Consider the following 23,662-nt stretch of genomic DNA (forward strand, 5'->3'; position numbering starts at 1 on the left):
AAGTTCTGAACAATCCCGGAGAATGGGAGGACAAACCGTATCTCCTGCTATGACCAAATGCCTGTGACCAGATTCCAGTATAGAGATGCAAACTGAATAGTGCTAGCTTACACTCCACAGCAAGTGCTGTGGGGTTTTTTTCAGATTAAATCTCAGTAACAACAATTAAAATTGCTTAAAAATGGCAGTAATAACAACAATAATAACAATAATAAAAACAACAACAATATTATTAATAATAATAATAATAATAATAATAAAAACAAGAAGCAAGGAACTCTCAACTGACCATTAAGCAGCCTTGAGGGAATGCATGGCCCTCCTCCTAACAGCAGCTACATGCACTAGATTAGACTACCACACATTTGAAATCTACAGCTCGACCCCTCTACAGCACAGTGTCCTTACTGTAATAAAAGGAAATTCACATTCCTTAAGCTGAGCTGATGGCTGGCTATGACAGCCCTGTGCCAGCATTAGTGCTGAATGCCCCCAGTACTCATGTTTCCCAGCCCCACCTGGAGACTTTGCAAGGTTTCCTGCTGCTGATGGGTGTAAAGCCCCAATACTGGAAGCAAATGCCATCAGCAACCTGAGCCATTGGTATGCACCAAGACAGAGAGACATGGGATCCACCAAAGCATCAGCCTGAAACAAGTCATGGACCGTGGATTTGAGCCCACACTGCTGCAACAAAACTACAGGGCTGTCAAACCCTGCTTTTCTCCTCAAAAAGGTGGGAGCAGATAGAAGCAGATGAGCGCAGACCCCAGCACCATCGCACTCACTCTGGAGTGTGTCTGGGTATCCAAGAGGTTAAAAGGTTGGTGTGCACCTTTTGCCATGACTCTCTGTGTACTCTGTATGATGCTGCTCTTTGTGGTAAGCACGTTCTTTCATCCCCTGGTGGTGACAGGCGAATCATCTGCCCAGCCCTGTGAAATCATTGTCATCTCTGACACAGATGATGTACTGAGGCCACTGGGTGACTCACGTCGCCAACCTGTGGCCAGGACTTACGGAGCAACCTTTTGAGTGACTGAGGTGAAGTGACATCAGAAATAGGATCTGTGCTCATGTGACAACACCATGCCTGCTTAATGCATCCTTCAAAAGTGGCCATCTGACTCTGAGGGGTCAGTTCAAAGTTACAGGCGGATATTTCTGGTTGAGAAGGAGGCCATCCATGCCCATCCGAGCAGCCTGAGCTGGGGTCTGACTTAGTGAGTCACAACCCTGCCCATGGAGGGGGCTTGGAACTGGATGATCTCCAAGGTCCCTTCCAATCCAAGCCATTGTACAATCCTATGAATCCAAAAGGACAGACTTCAGCGGGTGGTTAGAGGTGCTCTAGCATAAAAGAAAGCAACTGTGAAAGAAAGAATGAGACGATCTTGTAAGAAGTGACTGCTCTAATGAGAGGAATAATGTGACCAAGCAGCACTGAAGAAGAGCAAGACATTACAGTAAGAAGGCAATGATGCTTCCACAATGAGCCATGGGAAGGTAAATACACCACTCCAGCAAGGAAAAAAGCTTCCAGCGAGGCCGTGCATTATTATTTGCAACAACACTGAACTGAATGCAAAAGCATCTATGATTCACCAGTCAGAATGTTTAAAACAGTCGCTGATTTACATTGCAGATTAAAGGCAAACGCATCAACGCGGCTCTGAAGTTAAAATCACCCAGCAGTCAAAGGCAAGGTCAAAGTTAAGGTTTCCAATCACAGCATGAATTTTGCCACTTCCTGCATACTGCTTATTTGATGCCAATTCATTACAATGAGCTGGTAATGCTACTTTGTATCTCAGTAACACTGACACTGACATAGGAACAGCATTCCGTATTTATTTCTTAAACCATCTCTCAATACATTCATCAAGTTGGACTTTTGAAAGGATTTGGCAGACACAGCAAAGCAGTGCCTCCTTTCTTCCTAAGCCCCCTTTTTCAGTGGCAAACTTGAATAGGTTTCTTTAAACCCCAACATTTAAAGACTTCACCTTTTCCCGTTTGTAAACAGTTCTGATTAAGTCTCCCACAAAACAAAGGAACTATAAAATGCCGACACGTTCAAAGCTTTACCAGTAACTGTAGCCTTTCCTTTTCTGTTGTTAATTAGACACCTTAAAATGTGTCTTCAACTGATAAAAGTGTTCAGAACAGCTTCCAGCCAAAACAACTTAAATCCCTTGAACAATATTTGTGCCAGAGATCACTGTCCAAAGACCTCTGGCGTCCACAGCAGGGCTTCCATCAGACCCAGCAAGGGTCCGATCGTGACTTAACCCACATCTGCTACCACACCGTGATGCAAGAGGTTAAAGAAGACCTGGGGAGAACAGATCCCTATTTTAATAGAGAAAGGATCCCGATTTTAATATATAATTATAGATTTCAAGTCCTTTCCAATCACTTGAGGATGTGGCATTGCACTCTCACGTGAATACTCCAAATGGAAACACAAACCGCTCCAAAGCTACTGAATTCACCTCTGAACTTCACTTTTTCCCCTCTCCAGCTAAAGACTGAGCCAAGGAGCACTTAACACTTCCCATATGATGAATACGAATACTAGAGTTGAATTAACAACGCGTGCGCAAATACAGGATGGGAGGGATTGTCACCGTGTTTTAAGAAATGGATATATATGTAAAAACTAAGATCAGCACGAACTTTGAAACCTGGAGGCTCGCAAACATAGATCTTCTCATACCCTAAAATTACATCCCTTGTAACACTGCCCTATTTACGCAGTGTTAGAGAAAAGTTAGGTGCCCTCTCACAACAAATAATATACCAAGTAACCAGAACTCAACACGTTTTTGTGCTTCACCTGAGCTCCATTAAATGTACTTTCCTGGTAGGAGCAGCTGCTCTATGAATTACAAACAATGAATCTTAATAAGAACCCATCAGCACACATTCAGCCTACAAGGTTATACAAGTGAGCTGCTAACGTGTTTTATGAGAACAGTAATTGATTTTACTAGCATACACCTTTGTTGAAGAAAGTTCCCTGTTATTAAAGCTAACGGCATCTGTAGGATCCATTCATCCAGCACCTCATAAACTCCCTGCCACTATGAGTAATCAGGGCCCGATGAGTGTAAAGTTAGTCATTTAGGTGCCAAGAAGCCACTGATTTTTCCATCAAGGCACACGTACCAAAGAGATGGAATTCTTTTGTTCAACTCCCATAGATTGCTTTGAGCACCGAAAATTGCACGACGCTGTAATTGTTGCCCAACACCACTGACATTAAAAAGTAAAGTCAACGTAATGCCAACCTGACCCCCAGACGAGCTCGAAATATGAGATGGGATAAAGAGATAAAGACCTGTGCTCAAATCTTTCACTTCCTTACATATTTGTAGTAACCTTTTAATATTACAGACCTGTCTGCCCATCATGTATTTGTTCACGGCGGCAACAGGAAGGTCAAACAATTTGGAACCATAATCAGACCACGCAGCGGTTTGGTCCCATTTTCAGGTTTGGTCGTAGCACACAGCAGCCAATATTAAAAGATAGCATCTTTCTGTTTTAATCCGATTGCTCCGCGCCGAGCACAGAGAAATTAGAAACGCATTTGGAAAAGGCCCCAAAGCCGCAGTTCTTCCCCTTGGTCCAAAAAGATAACGTCCCTTTCTTTGTGGGATTCCATTTCACCTTCTTACCAAACATTCAGCTGCCACCTTTAATCTTCCCGCTCTCAAGATGCTCAGTTGTATAAGGAGATAGGATGTAGGATAAGTGAAGCAATTCTTGTTGAGCGATTTAGAAAAATGTCAGGTTTTGTTAAAAATAAAGGTCATCAAAAGCTATATTTTAATGACTGCCCACTAGAAATCACGTGCCTCGCCGTCTAATTCCATGCACATGTTTGAAATCGTTCCTTTAGTACAGCCCCGGTATTAAGCAGATGATTAAATTCACGTCCGTCTGCATTAAGATGAACATTATCTTCGCTCTCCATATTACAGCATTCCTTATCTCCACCAGCTGTATTATTTATAACTATGAATAGTGGTAACACTTGAAAGCTACTGCGTTGAGTGACACTTCCAACTCTACAGGGAATGAACAATCACTTAGTAGTTTAATTATATGCATTAATAGAAGCTCGTGGCTCCAAAATGTGGCTCCGTTTTAGCTTGAGATTTGCATTTTCCCCTCTCTCTTGTAAATGCTGGTCTAATTAAAACGTAATGATAGGATCTGCATTCACTGACACTTACAATGGCCTACTGACCCAGAAGCGGAGACCAAGCAGTGCCTTTTGACTGCATGCTGGAATAGGCTGCTGTTATATATGTTGGTCGCTCCGAAAGTAATGCCTTGTATTTATTTCTGTGGAAACTACAATGGATACAGAGAGTACAACATCATCTGATAGAGCAAATTCTCATCTACAAAACACTATTTTTCAACACAGTCATCACCATTAGTTTTGCTTTTTCTTTTTGGCCAGTGATTAACAAAAATTTTTACCACGTGAGCACTACCTGCACATGTCTGTCCAGAACACGGCTTGTCCTTCATGTCACTCTCATAACTGTTGAAATACACCATCATAGCCTGACTGTGCTCAGATCTACTGTTTGGTCTCCATCAACGTTCACAAAAGTCAATGTATGCCAGTGGGTGCAATTTTTTTGGCACAGAGGAATTCAATTCCATGCCTTTCTTCTCTACACATCTCCATGTCAGATGCCATACTGTAAGATTACCTCTCTGTTGTCACCAGCAACAAGATGTAATGGGATATTAGTGGGGAAGTCCCTACTGCCATATAACCAACACCCACCACTGCTGCTAAGAAAGCTATTGCTACTTTGGAGTAGTTCTGCTGAGAGGAGAGCTGAGAGAGCTAGGGCTGCTTGGCCCAGAGCAGGGATCCCACTACAGCCATAAATCCCTACAGGAGGTGCAAAGTGACAGAGCTGGGCACAACCTGGAGCCCAGGAGCTGCCCATCAGCAGCACTGCTGTGCTGGGCGGTGCCAGAGCCCCAGCACAGGGAGTGGAGAGCAGTGGGGGCTCCTCCTGGTGGGATCTCCCACAGCCCCTGGCCTTGCAGCTGGGCACCCTGCTCTGGATGACCCTGCTGGGGCTGGGGGGGACCAGATGGACACAAAGGTGCCTCCAGCCCCAACCACGCCATAACTCTGCACATACCTTCTGCGCTAAGCCAGCCAAGACTATGTGGACACAGGGACAATGCAGAACACACAGTGACAATAAGGCAGATCAGTCTGCTTCAGAAGAGAAAAGCAAATGATCAAGTATTTCACCTATGGCAATTTGGAGCTTGTTCTGCTGACTGTGCACACCCACACTTCACGGTATCTTTAACAGGCACTTATCTTAAATACATATAATTAAAAGACAATTGAAATATTTTTCTAATATAACCTTGGGAATTTCCAAACTTGCCTTGGGTTTATATAAAGATGGCACACAGAAATTGCACGTGCCAAATCACAGCGCCACAGAACAGCAGGGGTTGGAAGGGACCTCTGGAGATTTTCCCATTCCAACCCTCTGTGGAAACAGGTTCCCTACAGCAGGTTGCTCAGGAAAGCACCCAGGCAGGTTTTGAATATCTCCAGAGAAGGAAATGTGAGACCCGTGATGTACAGGAGTGTTACCCATCCTCAGTTCTTCAGGGGCTTGAGTCCACGCTGCAATTAGCAATCTCTCTTGCTGCGTCACTGATGCCTGATGCAAACACAGTACCACGTGGCACCATTCTTAATTAACCTCCCCTTAAACGAATATATACTGACATACACATAAATGCAGATAAATACGACAAAGAATCCCTATAAAACTGATTCAAAGGGAGGCAGGCCTAAAGCTGAAAGGAACCACGTCACTTCTGCTTAATGGCTGCACTCCCAACAAAACCTACAGACGTGGCCATGGGGCAAAAAGGTTCCAAAGCTGATGATCCCAACTTCCAGCTGTAAAGCATTCTGTAATGAAGAGAACAAAGACCATTTTCCAGTTGATTGTTATAATTTTCCTGCCTATTGACAGCTATGTAATAAAACCTTTTTCTGTTCCGGACATATTCAAGCTTTCAAATTTCACCATATTTTGTAAAATGTGATTTTTAGGAACTACTAAGTTGGAGTAAATAGTGCCATAATGCCCAATGTAGCTGCTACAAAAGGTCAGTTCTGTGAAGATGATTAACACCTTCCTTAGCCCACCTGTATGCCAGTTTCAACAAGAATGGTATATATTAACACCTGAAGAAAAAAGCACATTGGAGAACACTGGAGCACAGTAGTAAATTTCTTGCACATTCATTTTGCTTTGTCTTTGAATCCTGGCAGGTACAGGCTTGCAATATTAAAGAATTTTATCAGCAGCACATCACAGAGAACCCTGATATCTCACATTGAACTACTACAGTAGCTCAAGATAAATGTACTTTTTAGTTGCCACTAAAACCACACACCTACCTGAGGCTGTTCTGTAACACCTCACACGCAAACTCTGAGTTCCAAATCAGAAGAGTGAATGTGCCTGCCAATGTCCAGAGAAAACACCATAAAAGATGCTCTAATTTGTCCTTCAAGGTGCAGGAAGCTGTTACTCCTTCACCTCCCCATATAGCTTCAAAAACACAACCTACACAGAGTCCTTCAGGTTGGAGAAGACCTCTTAGATCCTCAGTCCAACCCCAGCCCACCCTCCCCAATGCCCACTGCCCACGTCCCTCAGTGCCACATCCGCATGGTTCTGGAGAACCTCTATGGATGCTGACCCCACCACCTCCCTGGGCATCTGTGCCACTGCATCACTGCTTCATATGAGGAGAAATGTTTCCTAATATCCTTTGTTGTATTGGTTGGATATACCAAAGGGAACTTACCCAGCAGTGTCTAACACAAGTCAGACATGTAGTCAGCATGAGTAAGAAAGCACTGTAACATTAAACACAGAAACAAATGGCTCTTCCTTGGGGTCCAACATCACAATGAAGTGGAGACAAACTAATTTACAGGAGCATTTAGTCCACAGATGAGATGTTGCCTTCAGTGAGTTATTTACCAGCGCTGTGAACCTCAGCGTCACAAATAACCTAACTCTACACACAGCACAGGGAACTGCTGCTGCCAGGTGAACACGGAAAACCTGACTGCCATCCTGTACCTCCCAGAGTCACTTTTATCCCTGGTCTGGATCTACAGGTTGCCTCCTGCCTAACGCTCTGCTGGATAGTCGCGCTCTGCGTGATCCTCGTCTGTGACAGTCCCAGCCACTGCAATACAACTCAATAATAAAAGAGACATTTCACATTTGGAAGACGCCTTGGGCATCAACAGCACGACCTTGGAGCACGGTTCTGACTCCTGAACACAGTACCTACGTGAACACCAGACAAGACTCTCCAGATTGTGCTCACCGCACCGAGCAGCCCCATCTGCTCCATCTTGCAGGTGCTCCAAGTGACTCTCCATTTATTACGCAGTTTTGGAGAAACCCATGAGAATACCTCAATCAATTTGCTGTGAAGTTTCACCTTCACTTTTACCAAGCACAGGACTCTGGTCTTCACGTTTCTGGGAGGGTCAGCTTTCCCCTAGGGCTAAGTACAGGAAATAAAGCATTTTTCATTGTCTTAAATTAGTACACAAGTTCTGCAACACAGATTACTTTAAAGAATGTCTTCTACCCGAAAAATCATTGAGACCAGCAGCTCTACAGTGTTTTGGACAATCTAATTCTCCTTCATTAGAACTCTTCTTTCCATAACAAGCATCAATACAACCGTGCGCTCTCCCTCACCCCACGCAGCCCTACGAAATGTTCTCCCTGTTACTGCATTCACAGCAAAACCACTCTGGTTTTCCAGTATGCTTCAGAGAAAAGAGAACCCTTTGGGATTTAATTTGGACTTCACATGGTTTGCCCACCCTGGTGGTAATCTTGCTGCTGCCGAGTTGTGCTGAAATACATATTTCACTAAGCGATGCTCTGTTTGCCTAAACGCCTGGAAAATCTGCACTCCCTACTTAAGACTACGTGATGTTATGTATTCCTTTCCATTTGGCTTTATGTTCCCAGACATATGCTCGTTATTGACTTCAGCAGCAAGGGGCCTTAGCGAAAGAGCCCCAGAAAACAACTGCAGAATGCTAGCTTGAAAACCACCACTTGAACAGACAGAGCAACCACATGAGCCTACGCAACCCGCAGTTCTTGGGGGATGAAGCGCCAAAATGGCCTTTTAGTTCGGGTAGGAAAAGGGTCTCATCTGTACCTTCATATTTAGCTGAAGCTTTTTCTGAATGGGAGGCTATTATAAAGATAACAGCAGTTATTATCATAACTTTTATGGCTAGCATGCTGCAGGAAATTGCGTGTGTGGACAAAATACTAATTCAGAAAGACAAAGGAAGCAATCCAAGACCCATAATAAGCATGGCTTTTCCCTGCAGAGCCTTGCAAGTTCATCACATTCATACAAAGGTGTAACAGCATGCACTGTCAGTGTGCAGTGCAATGCAATGTGCTTAAGACTGCGCTGCCCCTGAGATCCTCACCCTCTGCATTTTGCAGTTGGGGACATACACATTACATGTGGGTCCCCCAGGTGATGCAGAAGAGAAGGAACCAGTTGTACTGCTCAGTTGGTTCTGCTCCTGCACATCGTCACACACAGTGCTGCAGCTTTATCTCACTTATTCCTTGTTTTGCACATAACCAAAGAGCAAAACCTGGTGTGTTTCAGAGGCAGCGTACCCAGAGCTGCTGCAAACACACCCAGTGAGCAAATGAAAGTTGCTTCCACGCAGACACTGGAGAGGGAGAGCAGCTTTGTGCACACAATTTGACCATCTGCAGAAGCAGGCACACACTGGGCCTTTCTCTGGGTATTTTATCCACAGAAATATCAGTGCAATTATCTGTGACAACAGCTTCTAAACATAGCCTGTTCCTTACTACCACAATCCCCATTAACATAAATAAGACCACAGCACTGGCCATCGCTCATGGAACTAGAATTGGTTCCAAAGTGAAGAGCTTTCTTCTTCTAACATTTAGTAAAGCTCCAGGAGCTGCTTGGTTAGAGCTGATGGTTAAACAGCTCCTAATCTGTTTCTGCAAATGTGCCCATAAAAAAAAAAAAAAACAACAGAAGTTTTGGAGGTAATGCTGGCTACCTGCCAGCAGTGGTGCTTCAATGAGATGCTTAGTAGGAATTGAAAGGAAAATCATTTACCCCACTAAACATTTCAGAGCTATATTTAAAAACACAGATAATTGTCTTCCCAAATGAGTGGAAAAAAAAATAAATCAATGGAGATCAGCAGCCTACCTATTTTTTTTTATTACAGTTATTAAAAGCTCCTGATAGAGTTGTAATATATTGCCTTCATTATGAATTTCGGCTCCTTAATAAAAATGAAAGCCCTCGGGAAAACCATCTCCTTATTTACAGCTAAAGGTGATACAACAGTATTTAAAGTTTTACAACACCAAATAGATGAGAATGAGAAGGAGCAGCCATCACCTTACTCAGCCATTCTTTTTCTCTCTGACGTTCAACACAGCAAAATGAGGCTGCAGCCTCCTGCTTACCAAAGCTCAGATTCATCGGGCACTTCACTAAAGTGAGTCTATTTCTGAGAAGTGCTTATTTAGCAATTCCTTTAGGATAAAAAAAATACAGCCTGACACATGACTGTAAGAAAAGGATGATTTTTTTTATCGGACCAAAATAATTCAGTGACTGTGTTTTATTTAAAGATTCAAGAATGGCTCTACTGAATGGAACCAAATCCCTTCAGTCCGATGTTCATCCCCAGCACTGAGCAGCAATGGGCCCTCCCTGAACTGTGACCCTTATACATTTATTTAGATGAGACTTTGGATGGAAAGATCACAGTCAAAAGGCTTCCTCAAGAATTTCCTCAATGAAATAAACAGTTTCTCAGCATGGAGGGACAAACTTAATGTTTCCAGCCAGCACCTCCTAACTTTATTCAATGCACGTCCTCAGAGCTGGAAGGTTCTGCCAATGGCTTGCTATGACATCTCTCACGCTTGAAATTTCTCATCTCAGGTTGGATATTAAGAACAATTTCTTCTCATAAAAGAGCAGTGATGCAGTGGCACAGCTGCCCAGGGAGGTGGTGGGGTCACCATCCATGGAGCTGTTCCAGAACAGTGGGGATGTGACACTGAGGGCCGTGGGCCGTGGACATGGGGAGGTGGGATGGGGTTGGACTTGGGGATCTGAGAGGTCTTTTCTAACCTTAACAGTGCCATGATCCTGCGATCTTCAGGTCCTCCTCCCTGTACTTTTCCTTTATGCAGGCCTTCAAAGTCATTTGAGATGGGCTTGCAGCCATCTCTCACAACGCACCAAGAGAAACTGCTAAGAGCCTTGGCAAAGGTCATTGACAAAATAAAGGCAAACACAGCGACACATCCTACACTAACACATGTTACTACCTTAGCAGTATTTATTATACAACAGATACAGTTTGTTGGTTACACTATTGTCTGTCAATGACTCTGCAGATACAGAACAAGGAATTAGCAACGGTATACTGGGAATTCTTCAGCCTCCTAAAGTTTCAGCTTCAATCCTGAAGTTCTGCTTGGTAGCCCTGTTGGCAAGTGTGATTCATGAAACCTCCCAACCATTTACCCCTAGAGTCACCTCATCTCTCTCGTGCTACAAGAGCAGAGCTGAGTGTTTATCGTGTTCCACAGAATGAGGTGTCTGCTCTGGTAACAATTCCATTATTCCCGCTGAGCCCTTGATTTATTCTAGCTATTATTCTAATTATTTTCTCCGACCACCTGCTACGTGAGGCACTGCAAAGCGGTCTTATCTGTTCTGCTTGCATTTGCCAACAGTGAGCAGCGGAGTGTGCGTGTGGCTGCTTGTGCACGCATGTGGGCACACTACCTCCCTTCCTGGCACAAGGATACGGGTGGTGAGAGGAAGCAGAGCACGCTGCCTCCTGCGGTGTCTTTCTGTGTTTGGAACGCAGCGAGAAGACCTAAAGTGGAAAGGAAATCCTCGGAGGCTATAAAAAGAATCAGTAGTAATGGGGGGAAAAAAGGGATAAGGGGGAAGGAGGGGTGGAGAAGCACAAGATAGATGAGACATAGAGCTGGCACATCCACTCTGGTTTAAAAAAAAAAAGGGAAAAAAGAACATAATAATCTTCATAATGAAGGCAGACAGAAAGCCACCCACCTGCCACTCACTGTCAAAGAGAGAATACATACATACACCAAAAGGCAGATCTAATATATTGAGTCCTATCCATAAATTACAGTTCTAAACAATTATGAATATGCTTTTCAGGAATGCAGTTGCTATACACAAACAAAACTTTGATATGCCTGCAAAAGAGTAACTGACCTCATTGCTGGGTGCAAGCAGCGGGTTACACTTCCAAATCAATAGGTCATGAGGGACAGAAGCAATGTTACTCCTGACACCGTAATTGCCTGTTCAATTTGAAGAAGCACCCAGTATTTTTAGTACGCAGTCAGCACAATCAGCAAGTTATTATCTTCCCAAGAGAAACCTCTACCCTTAATATATCAACTGGTTATGAAGGCAGTGTTTAGACCTTCTAAAGTCATCTCGGTTCCTTTTTGTCCTACCTTTCCCTGCTCTGAAAAGCACATGGCTAGAAAAGAAGTTAGCATCGCAGCAAATACATTTCTAGACCTAGTTAGAAAGTCCACACAAGCAAAAATCGATAGGGATCCTCGACCAGGTGCAGCTGTCTTTGTCCCTCCAAAATTACAGGCATCTCATAGCAAGATAAAGATCTTTGTGAAGCAGAGGAATAAGCAATCCCAATATGCGTAACACAGCACTACTCTACTGATGAGCAGCTCAGGACTCTCGCATGAACGCAACAGATGCTCTCCATTTGGTTCCTCTGTTTGTTATCGCAGTATTTTTTATGCAATGGAAGTGTCCAAATATTAACCAGCAGGAGCCAACATTTAGACAGCACAACATAAAAATAAGCTGTTTTTAACAAATCAAAACTATGACATAAAATTTTGGGGTAGGAGATTGAGAATGTATTTTGCTGGGGATTCAGCCAGATAGAAGCAACTACAATCTGCTGGGCACTTCTCTTATGTTTGCCAGAGCAGGGAAAAACAATAGAAAACAAATGGTCCTTCTCTCTTAAGACAAAAGATCTTTCAAAAAGAAGTTATAAAACATTTAAGGCAGGTTGAGAAGCACCAAGAATTTGAAACATAAAACATGCCTGCGTTACTACTCCATCTTGAAACACGTCACAGTGATCCACAACCTCTCGTCCTCTGCAGCTTCATTTTGTGAAGCACACACTGATCACCCACCTCACAGCTGCCCTCTTTCATGCAGGTCTCCCCTCACCCACACGTGGGTTTCTCTTCTCCCTTCCTCAGATTTTCCCCTCTTTTAAAACAACACAGCTATAATTCTTCCTGTTGCTGTGATCTCTCAACCCTCCTCCAGCAGCCTGCCTCTTTGAGTCCTATTTCTTCACACTGCAGCATTCACATTGCTACTTGAGGGCTTTATCCTCCACACTGATTACTCATCCTCCAGCTCCTCACCTCTACACTCACTGGCAGCCAATCTTAATTTGATCTGCGAGTCCCGCTTCAAATTTCTGAACTCATTAACGTGGCTGTCGTTTGAGCTGATCACCCCATCACCTTCTCTGCATTCCTGAATCCCCCTCCTAAGCTATCACCAGGTCTTCCTTTTCCATTGCTTCACATTTCTCTTTCCTGGTCCTCCAGCCAATTCCAGCCCCTTGTCCCAAACTTCTGACCTGATCTTACCCAAACTTTTGACCTGATCTTACCCCTTCCCTGTGGTCTGATTTTTGTGTGGTCCTGTGTGGAGCCTGGAGTTGGACTCAATGATCCTTACAGATCCCTTCCAACTTGGAGAATTCCATGATTCTCTGATACTTCCTTTCCTAAGAACAATGATTTCTTAATTCTCCTCATGTCTCATTCCTTGCTCAGCCTTGCTGTCCCTTCTGGTCACAACATGTGAATTCCTTCCTTCCATGTTCCAGAGCTGGCACGCCATCAGCACTGATGTGTTTCCAGCACCTAAAACTGTGATCTCTTTTACAAATGAGCCTTCTTCACTTTGCTTTCTTCTCTTCTTTTTCTATGCTAAGCTCTATCTGCTTGAGGGTAGGAAGGCCCTACAGGGAGATACGGACAGGCTTATTGATGTGCTGAGGCCAATCAATATGAGTTTCAACACGGTCAGTGGGCAAAATGGGGTGTGTTGGTGATCTCTGAGGTCTTTTCCAACTTGAATGACTCTGTGATTCTAAGATCTTCCCAGCTTTCTTTTAATGCCTTCTCACAAAATTCCTGCCTTTTCACCATGTTCTTATCTTCTCATCCTGAGGACTTTGCCTTCTGCATCTTCTGTATCTGCAACAACTGCCCTTAATAAATGGATGAAACAGAGCATGGCACCACCCTGACAAGAAGGGCAGCCCTTCAGCTGCCTGGGGGCAGCTGAGCATCACACGAAGCCATACCTTTGAAACACACACCTGGCAAAATACATCCCCAAAGCTCCTGCACTAAAGCAGGAGTGACTCCAGATTCTACAGTGAAAAAGCCTCAGCCACTTATCACGGATAAGCAGCAAAGAATAATCATCGTTAAATAAAATAACGCTTCCCATAGAAGCTTGTAATTCTGCTATAAGTAATTCCTCCCTCTCCAGCTTTACATCTTGCAAATACTTGGGATTACTGCGTTTGTTCTCTTTGCTGAGTCTTATCCAAGGTTAGCTCTTTAAATCTTTCAGTCAGAACTGCTGTTCTTCCACCATAAATCCTCCCCAGCCTAACACAACCTCACTAAAGACAGATCCATTAAAGAACCCAGAACTATGGTTGCAACCTCACAAGATACTGAGTCAGACTTTGCCATACCCTTCAGCACAAACAATTACATGACAACATGGCTAATTGGATGCCCACTGTTACATTCCATCTCCTCCTGCACTGTAAGAAAATAACCCAGAAGCAAGAGAACCTGGGGCAGGAATTTTGAGTCAACTTTTAGCTCTGTCACTGGCAGCATCCCTAGTTTTGAGAGCATCACTTTATGGCTCTGCCCCAGCCCCTCACATTGCCACATGAACACAGTATTTCCTAAGTGCTGTGGCACTGTGACACTGACACACTCAAGGAATTCTGCACAAAACTGCTTACAAGAAGTGCCCACTGCAGGTTCCAGAATGTCCTCCCTGCACTGAACTGCTGCCCATTGGATTGCTCCTTTCTAAACCTACTTCTCTGCAGCACTCCATGAAAACCCAATGTTTCCTGCCAGCACTTTTAAACAATATATTCCATTGCACTGATAGCTTTGCAGTGCCAGAAAGCACCCAGTCTGACTTTGCACAGAAATATACCTGCATTGTGACTGCAATTTCTGCACTACTTTAGAAGGACGATGAATTTGGACTTTACAGTAATGAGATCATGACAAAAAATCAGCATTATCAGATAAAGTGGTTAATTCCCTACAATGTTTATCATTTGCTCTTTCATTTCTCATTTCAATCTCCCTATAGATAATTTTAAATTTTCTTCCACATCATTGAAAAAGACATTGAACAGCGCCGAGCCAGGAACAGAGTTGCTATATAATACACCTATACACTCTATTTTGCAATTAATTACCTTGGAGATAATACGCTTTTAACTGTGAAAGAGGTACTGTTCTAAAGCCAAGGCAAGAAAACCAACTAGGAGAAAAGTAAGAGCCTTAGTTAATATCAGGAGAGCTCTGCTCCACAGAGACCTGAGTGACTCAGTCTTTCATGAGGCAGGGATATAATTTTCTGGATGAAGTAGTTCAACAAATCTTTCTTACCATCCACCTTCAAAAATGAATTTTAAATTGTTTGTCCTTAAGAAACAATTCTGGCCTCGACTGTAACTAGTAGCTGAACTAAGAAAGAAAGAAAGCATTAGATGGAACAAACCAGAAACTCTGGGTTATCCTGAGCCATACTCACAACAAATTGGTCGGTGTCCCTTTCAAGCCCCATGTTGGGTAAATCAGGCATCATGTGTGCCACCACTTTGAAGCCAGCATCCTTGGCTAAGTGGAACGACTCGCACACAGCCTTCACGGTGTGACCTCTGGAAAGAGAGAAAAAGAGAGATTCAGAGCCCCAAGCAGCCACGACAGGCAGCACAAAACCACAGAAAGGAAGACCTATTTTGACATGTTTAATTCAGATTATTCTCTAGGAAGTGAGCATGGATGAGTTTTATTATCAATCTACCACCATTCAAGTCTTGGAATACAGCTTCTATTACAATAAACTAAAGTAAAGGCAAATAGTTTTGAGTTCCCTGTCGCTGACATTACATCACAGAAGCTCAGATTTGCTCTGCAGGAGCTCAGCAAGAGTGGGAATGGCTGCAGGAAGAAAGGCTGAATCACACCTAGCTCATCAGCCTCAAGCAAACTCTTTTCCTTCCGTCTTCCACAGTTCAGGAGACTTCTTCTGTCACAGAGTCACAGAATCATTAAGGTTGGAAAAGAGTACTAAGATCATGAAGTCCAAGCACTTACTCATCCCCACCGTGCCCACTAACCATGGCCCTAAGTGCCACATCAACCTCTTTCTTGAAAGCCTCCATGGAGCAGTGAGAATCACTGAACTGCCCCATGGAGGTTCCCACCTCAGGTGACCAGCCTTCCTATGATGGAAACAAGCCCTTGTTTCCAGTCTTCCCCAGGCTCTTCCAGCACTGGTTGACATCTCTGCAGATTTCTATCTGCCAGAATCTGACACTTCCTTTCTCCTCCAGTCGCCATTCCCTAACATCACGCCTTCCTATCAGTTCACCCCTTGTCAATAGGACAGCTCAGCAGGTGGCTCTTCCTCTACTCAACAGATTCTTGGGTGAAAAATCAATGTAGTGAGGCATCTCTACAAAAAACACCTTCTGCTGAGACCTAATGTTAACCAGTCATTAGGGACATGGTCAGTGGGTGCAGTGGAGCTGGGCTGACATTTGGACATGATGAACTTAGTGTTTTTTTCCAGCCTTAATGATTCCATGAACAGCTACTTCCCTGGTTTTAAGTATCTTTCCCTCTTTCTCTCTAACCATATATTCGGCCTCTGTTAAATCTCTACCTGTAGTTCGATGACTGTACTTTTATTAATGATATTTTTTCAGAAATATTACAGTATTTTTCTGAGACTGTTCAAGGACAGAATTACTCAAGACCTTGAGTAGCCTGAGGGGGGTAAATGGGAGACTTGCTTCATAAATAAAAATTATTTTCTTATTAGAAGTGGAATCTGAGCTGCATCAATAACTTGATTATTTGATGCCTAGATCTGTTCTTGAATATTTTTTCTGCCTCACAGCCACCCAAGGCACTCAAAAACCTCACTAATGACTTATGGAACATAATAGAAAGTAATTTCCAAACAGTTAGCCTAATTGGTTGTAATCTGACATTTTGCTACGAGCAAAATATTACAAGTTTAAAGCAAAACACAACCCCCACAAAGTAGAAGAAGAGAAGCAAAATGAGGTCATTTCAAAAGAAAGAGAAACTTGCATCACCCTCCTCCAGAAGTGTACTCCAATACATTGTTCAAAAACATTGGAGCAAGATGCATGAATGACAGCCTGTATTTTGTCTGCCCTGGGAGAGCCTGCAAAGTCTTTGAGAAAATCTGCAAGCAGGATTGAAAAACACCAAAAATCTTTAGAAATGTAATTCTATACAAGATTATTTCTGAGTGAAATAGTAATATACAACTTCATTGTTCCTCTGGTTCATCAGCAGGAAAGCAAGGGTTCATTAGGCAATTCACAAGCCAGAAGTGACATAAAGCTTTGAATGATTTATGGCATCAGCTCTGATCTAGCACGCTGTAGGAAAGCTGAAGATGACTGCAGTGAGAACTAAGTGGAGCTTCACAGTTCTGCTTCAGGACAGGACATCTTTAAAAGAAGCTCATGAAAAAAAGAAGCTTAAGAGAAATGATTTGTTAAATTTATGATGTGTCAGTAGTAACCATTAGCGGATACATCCAGCCTAAGAGAGAGATCTAGCCAAATTCCCTAGCATGGATCTTTTCCTTTAGAAAGCTCAGATATCTACAGGAGAAAAGCACCACCTATAGTTAATTGCTAACTCTTGGGCTGCCCAATAAATGGACATTCCTCTCTACTGGGTCCTATAGTCTGACTATTTCATAGCAGTGATTTCTTGCACCTCCACGAATAAGCAAAACTACAACTAAACCCACAGGAAGAAACTCACTTCAGACTCTTTTTTTAAGGCTCTAAAAGAAAATGTCCAGCATTTACAGTTTTGCACTACTGCCTTTAAGGCGAGTATTAACAAAAATGTGTTCTGCTTATTGAACCACACTCCACATGTTATTATGCATGATTACGGTTATTAAAGGTCTTTGCTAGGTGACCGGAATATACAATAAGGAGGAAGGCGAGTTGTACAAGTGTCAGAAGTGAAGGAACAATCAAGAGAAGAATTACTTCTTTCAAAATATCTACTGAATTATCAGACTTGCAGTGGGGAACAAAAAGATGAGCTTTCTTGCCTGTAAGGGATGGGATGAAGAATGTGTTGTGCAGACTCCTACGTAGGACAACTGTGCTTTTGGCTACAGGTCGAAGATGACGAGGAATAAATCACAAGTTTCCTGTGAACATATTTTGCCATTCCTAAAAATCCTGTATACCTAGAACGACTGTGGTTAGGTGCTGGTTCTGACTGTGTCTCATTCCTCTATACTTGCCAGTGTCACCTCTCCAATAACGTATCTGGTACAGAGAAGAGGCTGCTGGCTAGTGAAGGACCTACAGTAGATTATACCACATCGTATCTACTCAAGACTAAAAGTTGTGAATTATGTAGGACAAGAACTACAAGCTCTCTCCGGGCATATTTTCTACTTCACAATACTGCATTTATTTATAAAGCAATAAAAAAGGAAAAAAAAAAAAAAAGAAAAAAAGAAAAAAAAACCACAAAAAATGAGAGAAATATACACTACAGGAGGAGATCATAAGTTTAAAATAAAATATCACAAACATCTATTTTTTCCTCAAGCCATGGTCTACACAACAGCACAACGAATTCCATGAGTCCACTGCAGTTCATTATTTGTTTCTTTACAGACACATGGAAACGAGTGTTTCGATATCAATCTTAAACAGGCATGCAAATAAACGGGTTAAGGTTTGCTTCCAGAAAGCATGAAATGAACGCAAAAAGCTCCTTCCCACCTGTTGGTGTCCCTGGCCACGTCCTCATACACACTCTGCACTCCAATCTCCAGCCTTGTGCAGCCATAGGACAGCATGTCGCTCAAATGGCGTTTCAGGCAGTAATCTGGTCTGGTCTCTATGGTTATCCCAACGCATTTTGTCAAGCTTCGTTCAGAATACCTGCAACAAAACCATCCTCTGTTAAAAGTGGAAGGTCAACAAAGCCATCCTCTGTTAAAACTGGGGAGCCGTGTTCTGAAAACATACCAGATGGTCCATGAAAACTATACACACCATCCCTACTTCTGAGTGAGGTGCACGCTCCCAGCTTCACTGAAGCCTAACGGTGGAACAAAACTCATTGGTAGCCTTTTCCCCCATCCACCCCATTTATCACTGGGTGTCTAACTGAGACTAATTGTTCCAGCTACTGTAACAATCCTCTGCCGATGACAAATGGTAAGTTACTGACCTATGAGAGAATAAAACAAAAGAAAATAGGAATCCAAAGCAGACTTGAAACAAAGTTCGCAACAGGAAACCATAAATCAACACAATCTCCAACATCATCAGCAGGGGTCATATTCATTTCAATATAAGAATCATTGCACTTGTCCCCAACATAGTAGTCGCCTTTCCAGCAGAATATAGTAATTGTGTAACAGATTGCAGCATAAGGAAGATATACAGCAAGATGAAAACTTCCTTGTTTGGAGAGCCATGAAGATGATCAGAGGGCTGGAGCACCTCCGCTATGAAGACAGGATGAGGGAACTGGGCTTGTTCTGCCTGGAGAAGGCTGCAGGGTGACATCATTGCAGCCTAAAGTACCTAAAGGGAGCCTATAAGCAGGAGGGGAGCCAACTCTTTACAAGGGTAGATAACAGCAGGACAAGGGGAAGTAGTTTTAAGTTGAGGAAGGGAAGATTTAGGTTGTATGTCAGGGGGAAGTTCTTTACTATGAGAGTGGTGAGGTCTGGAACAGCTGCACAGAGAGGCTGTGGATGCCCCGTCCATCCCTGGAGGTGTTCACAGCCAGGTTGGATGGTCTGCTATTAAATAGGGAGGTCTGTAGTGGTCCCAAATGATGAAGATCTCAGTATCCACATTAAACATCACTGAGGACACCTTGATTAAGAGAGATGTTATGCTGATACCTGAAGGAATGCTGCACACCAAACTCACAAGGATGACTAACTTCAAATCGTAATTAGGTATTTTGTAAGGATTCACCAACTCATTGCTGGCTCTGGATGGCTAGAAAGCTCCGGAGTTTAGTTTTCAGCATGACGGAGGTCCAGTTTGATAACAGAAAAATATCACAAAAAGAAAACAACAAAAACCACATAGATTCAGATCCCAGAGCAAAAATTAACTCCATTCAGACTGATAAAGCCTAAGACATTGGGGGGTGGAGTATAATGGCTGTCAGAATTGGCATCTCAAAAAAGGCATAAAACATTTCAGAGTTTGAGGCTCACTAATCTGACACGCTACCAGAACATTGTTTATCATGTCAGGGAGAGCACTGTCAATGTGTGATTCATTAAGAGAAGATAAAAAAAAAGTGCTAGTTTTTAAAGACATTTTGTTTCCAAATAATTGAAAAAAAAATAAAAGAAGTTTTGGAGAAGGGGAAAAAAAAGGTCGCCAGATAACTCACCCATGGCGCCAGATGAAACGTGCTTGTATTAAGCACCTGCAATCATGGCTACAAATACAGAGGGGAGGCGAAAGTCGTTATATTTTCCCCCAGGAGCAAATTTATGACAGTTATAAAATGCTGAATCCAACAAACACCAACAGACCCCAAACTATAGCATCTACTAAGAGCAACAATAGGACAATTTGTGCCATGGCTGCAAGAAGTGGGTCTTAACTGGGTCTAGAAAAGCAACACGAGAAGTGGGGGATGTGGCACTGATGGATGTGGTCAACAGGCACAGGGGGGTGGGTTGGGGTTGGACCTGGTGATCTTAGAGGTCATGTCCAACCTGAATAATTCTGCCATTAACAAGGAAAGTAATGAACATCTTCATATCAGTATCCTCTCTTGGTAGCAAACATTCTCAGCCTGAGCCATGTGTGCTCCAGGTCTCCCTGCACCTCGTGAGGACCCAGCAGCTTCCTTGCATGGGAACAAGACATCAACCAGGAGACGCCTGCAAAGACAGAGTTGATCCCGGCCAAGCATTGGCTTTAGGTTTAATACCTCTAAGGCTTTACAGAACGATATTGGTAAGCAGGAAGAGTGCAGTCTAATACTTTACTAGCATAAAGGCCTGAATCCAGTGATCCATATGTAATGAAGGCTACAGATTCCCTTCAACTAACTAGAAAAGACAGGAAAACATGCGACAGTCAACCACCCGAGGGCAGTTCTGGAAACACATTTTTATCATTTCCCGAACAGAGAAAAATAAATTTGACTTTTGTTCTCCCTCTTCCTGACTTTTGAACTTTAAACACTCATTTGGATATTCAGCATGTTTTCCCTTTGCAAAACGAGCAACCATTTCTGTTTGAAATTTAGTACTAAATATACTGAATGCCAGGCTCTTATGGAAAGGGCCAACGGTGAGCTACAAAGGGGAGCTCAGTAGACCTGAGAGGGGCAGGAAATACTATTTAAAACCAGATTTTGCCTGTGCAGCACCATTCTTTCGGAGAATAAATGTTTCCTAGTTGTCCCTCAGCTCTCTGGGAGCAGCAGATCCAGGAGAGCAGCTCTCCCAGTTGGCTCATGCAAGGTCTATTTCAACGTATCACCATAATGCATTCCAGAAATCTACTGAATTAATCGTGCTCAACTATACTGCCCTTGTAGCAGGTATCAGGGTGTCAGCTTGGATTCAACGAGTTCTGCGTACCATTAAGTGCACCTATTATAATCTCTGTATCATTTTCATGCCTTTTCTCAGCACTGTCTCCAGTTTTTAAGCATTTTTGTTGCCTCTGATATCAAAAACAGCCGGAGAACTTTGCAGACACACCAGTACTAAATCCAGATGGAATATAATTTGCCTATTCCTATCCAATTTTCCACTATTTATACAGTCAAGGGTAATTTGGCTGCTGAATCATACAGAAAGCTCATGATAATGTGACTTAACTCCTAAGTCTTTTCTAGATATTTCGCTGCTTCTCGGAATAGAATCCTGCTCCATTCCTAGAAAAACAGCTTTACATTTTCCCATAACAAAGGACCCGGCTTGCTCATATTCAACTTACTATAGGATGCAGATTTATCCCTTATTTGCCCATCTCCAGTATTGATAGCATCTGCCAACCCTCAGAAATTACTATTTTAACACAAGTATTAAACACGAGGCCCAGAGGCAAAAACAACAGAATCCTATTAGAAATCACTCAGGTCAATGAGAATAATTTTCTGCTATGCCTGTTTTGAAAACCAATGCAATCAGTGCCATGTTGTTGTCTTCTCTTTCTTAATGCGAAGATATCTCACCGCAGCGAAACAAATCTCTTGGAGAAGTTTAGGCATGTTAAACTTAAATGTTCCAAAAAGCCCTGTAAGCTAACAGCATACAGTAACTTATCATGATAATAGAGATGATGGATTTGCTTTTACTTAATCTTTAAAAACAACAGACATCTAGCCACATATCCTGCAGGAATGGCATGCTAGCCAAAGAGCATATTAATAGGGAACAGATGCTATCCAACTAGGCAGAGAGGCTGAAAAGCAGACATCTACAGCTCCACAAAGAGTGACTTCAGAATACTCAGTCATGAGAGGATAAGATGACCTTGACGATGGCCAAGGTGAACAAAGCCAGCATTAACCAAAGACCAAAAGAAGAGATACAAAGAAAGGCCTAAAAATGTAGATGAACTTGAAGTTGAGAACTCCACCCCCTCAGGATGGTCTCACATATGCAAGTCCACAAGGTTTGCAGGTTTGTTCTGGTGGTAGGATTTGTGATGTGGATGCCTTCCAGAATCTAAGAGTGCAAAGGAATGTTGTCTTCGCAACCAGCAAACACCTTGCAGTACTTCTCCTCCCATGGAACAGACTTATCTGCTACCTGTGCAATGCTGTAGAGTCACAAATAAGAACTGAAAGCCTGTCACGCTGCAAGAACAATCAGAAACCAGGACAAGTGTGCAGCACAAGATGACAGGGGGGCAATTTTAATAACAGACCAACGATAGTGCTGAATTGTGCAAATCAAATAGATGCCATAGAAATGAAGGAAATGAGATCCAGAGAAACCTTCAGATTAGCACAGACGTAGCTAGTTAAGTGAGTTTTCAGTGTGATTAGAGAACTGTCTGAATCAAGATGAAGTGCAGGAGAGATTATTCATTTTAATCATTAGAGAATAATTGAGTGTATATTCAGACAAAGCTGGCACATAAAATAGAGCTTCAAATCAGAATCTGCCTCTGAAATAAGCAGAGATTTTAGATCAAAAAGTACCCACCTCTCCACCAGACGTAGCAGTCTGACACAGGGTTGCAGGTACTTTCTTGTTTAGAGGAAAAACAGATGGCACAGCCCTGGCATAAAACAACTCATTTAACAAAGCCTCTGCTCTCCCTCGATTCAACTTTGGTCTGGAGACAAAAGCCTCATCAGCTACGAGACCCGAACTTCAAAGAATCAATTATTTACAATCCACACTACAGCAGTATCCCAACCCCCTGGCTGGCACCAGTGGCAGGATGCCATACAGTACAGAAAGATTTGCCTTGTCCCAGTGAGCCCAGGAAAGGAAAAACTGTAAGAATCAAGCAAGCAGGTCAACATGCTGCGTGCACAGTGTGGTAATTACACACCTTTAAGCCACTTCTTTGCTTTACAAGTTTCAAAGTAGGAAAATACATAAAAGGAGGCACACAGAGAGGCAAAAGCAGAAAGAAGCGCAAGAAACAGTTAAAGGACAGCATCTAAGCAAACCAGTCACCAAGAGAAAGGAGTTTTTAGGTGTACTTGTCTGCATGGAAGGAAGGGAAGGATCTAGGAAAAGTCATCCAGCCCAACAATCCCCTGCCGGATACTCCAATATGACTTCAGAAGTCAAAGGAAACCATGCCAAAGGTGAAGACGGAGTGAATAATGACGCTGCTTATACTGCTCCATCAGCATCACTGCTAGCAAATCACTCAGCAGCAGCAGTCTCCACAAAAGATGGTGCTCTGTACTCTACATCCCAGTCCCAACTGTGCCTTTGACTGTAAGAATCACTGCCGAGAGGAACCCTGAACTGCAGGTGGTCCAGACAGGCAACAGAATTTATATAGATGGAATTAAGACAAAAGAAGTCTTGGCTTCTGAAGAGTAAACTGCTGGTAAAACACACAAGTGCCCAATACACC

The 23,662-nt window shown here is 42.9% G+C and overlaps 1 protein-coding gene across 2 annotated transcripts in view; it reads right to left on the bottom strand.

Annotated features, from left to right (window-relative positions):
* Nucleotides 1-23,662, bottom strand: part of ELP3 (elongator acetyltransferase complex subunit 3) — a 78,985-nt gene that overhangs the window by 35,912 nt on the left and 19,411 nt on the right. For both annotated transcript variants that reach the window (XM_085542279.1, XM_015859793.3), the window contains exons 8-9: nt 18,338-18,499; nt 15,067-15,193 (exon numbers count right to left, since the gene is read on the bottom strand). In XM_085542279.1, the coding sequence (XP_085398405.1) occupies nt 15,067-15,193; nt 18,338-18,499 (289 nt within the window). The remainder of the gene's footprint in view (nt 1-15,066; nt 15,194-18,337; nt 18,500-23,662) is intronic.

The sequence above is a fragment of the Coturnix japonica genome, chromosome 3, assembly GCF_054131305.1.
Source record: "Coturnix japonica strain WE chromosome 3, WE-NBRP24, whole genome shotgun sequence".
Taxonomy (NCBI): domain Eukaryota; kingdom Metazoa; phylum Chordata; class Aves; order Galliformes; family Phasianidae; genus Coturnix; species Coturnix japonica.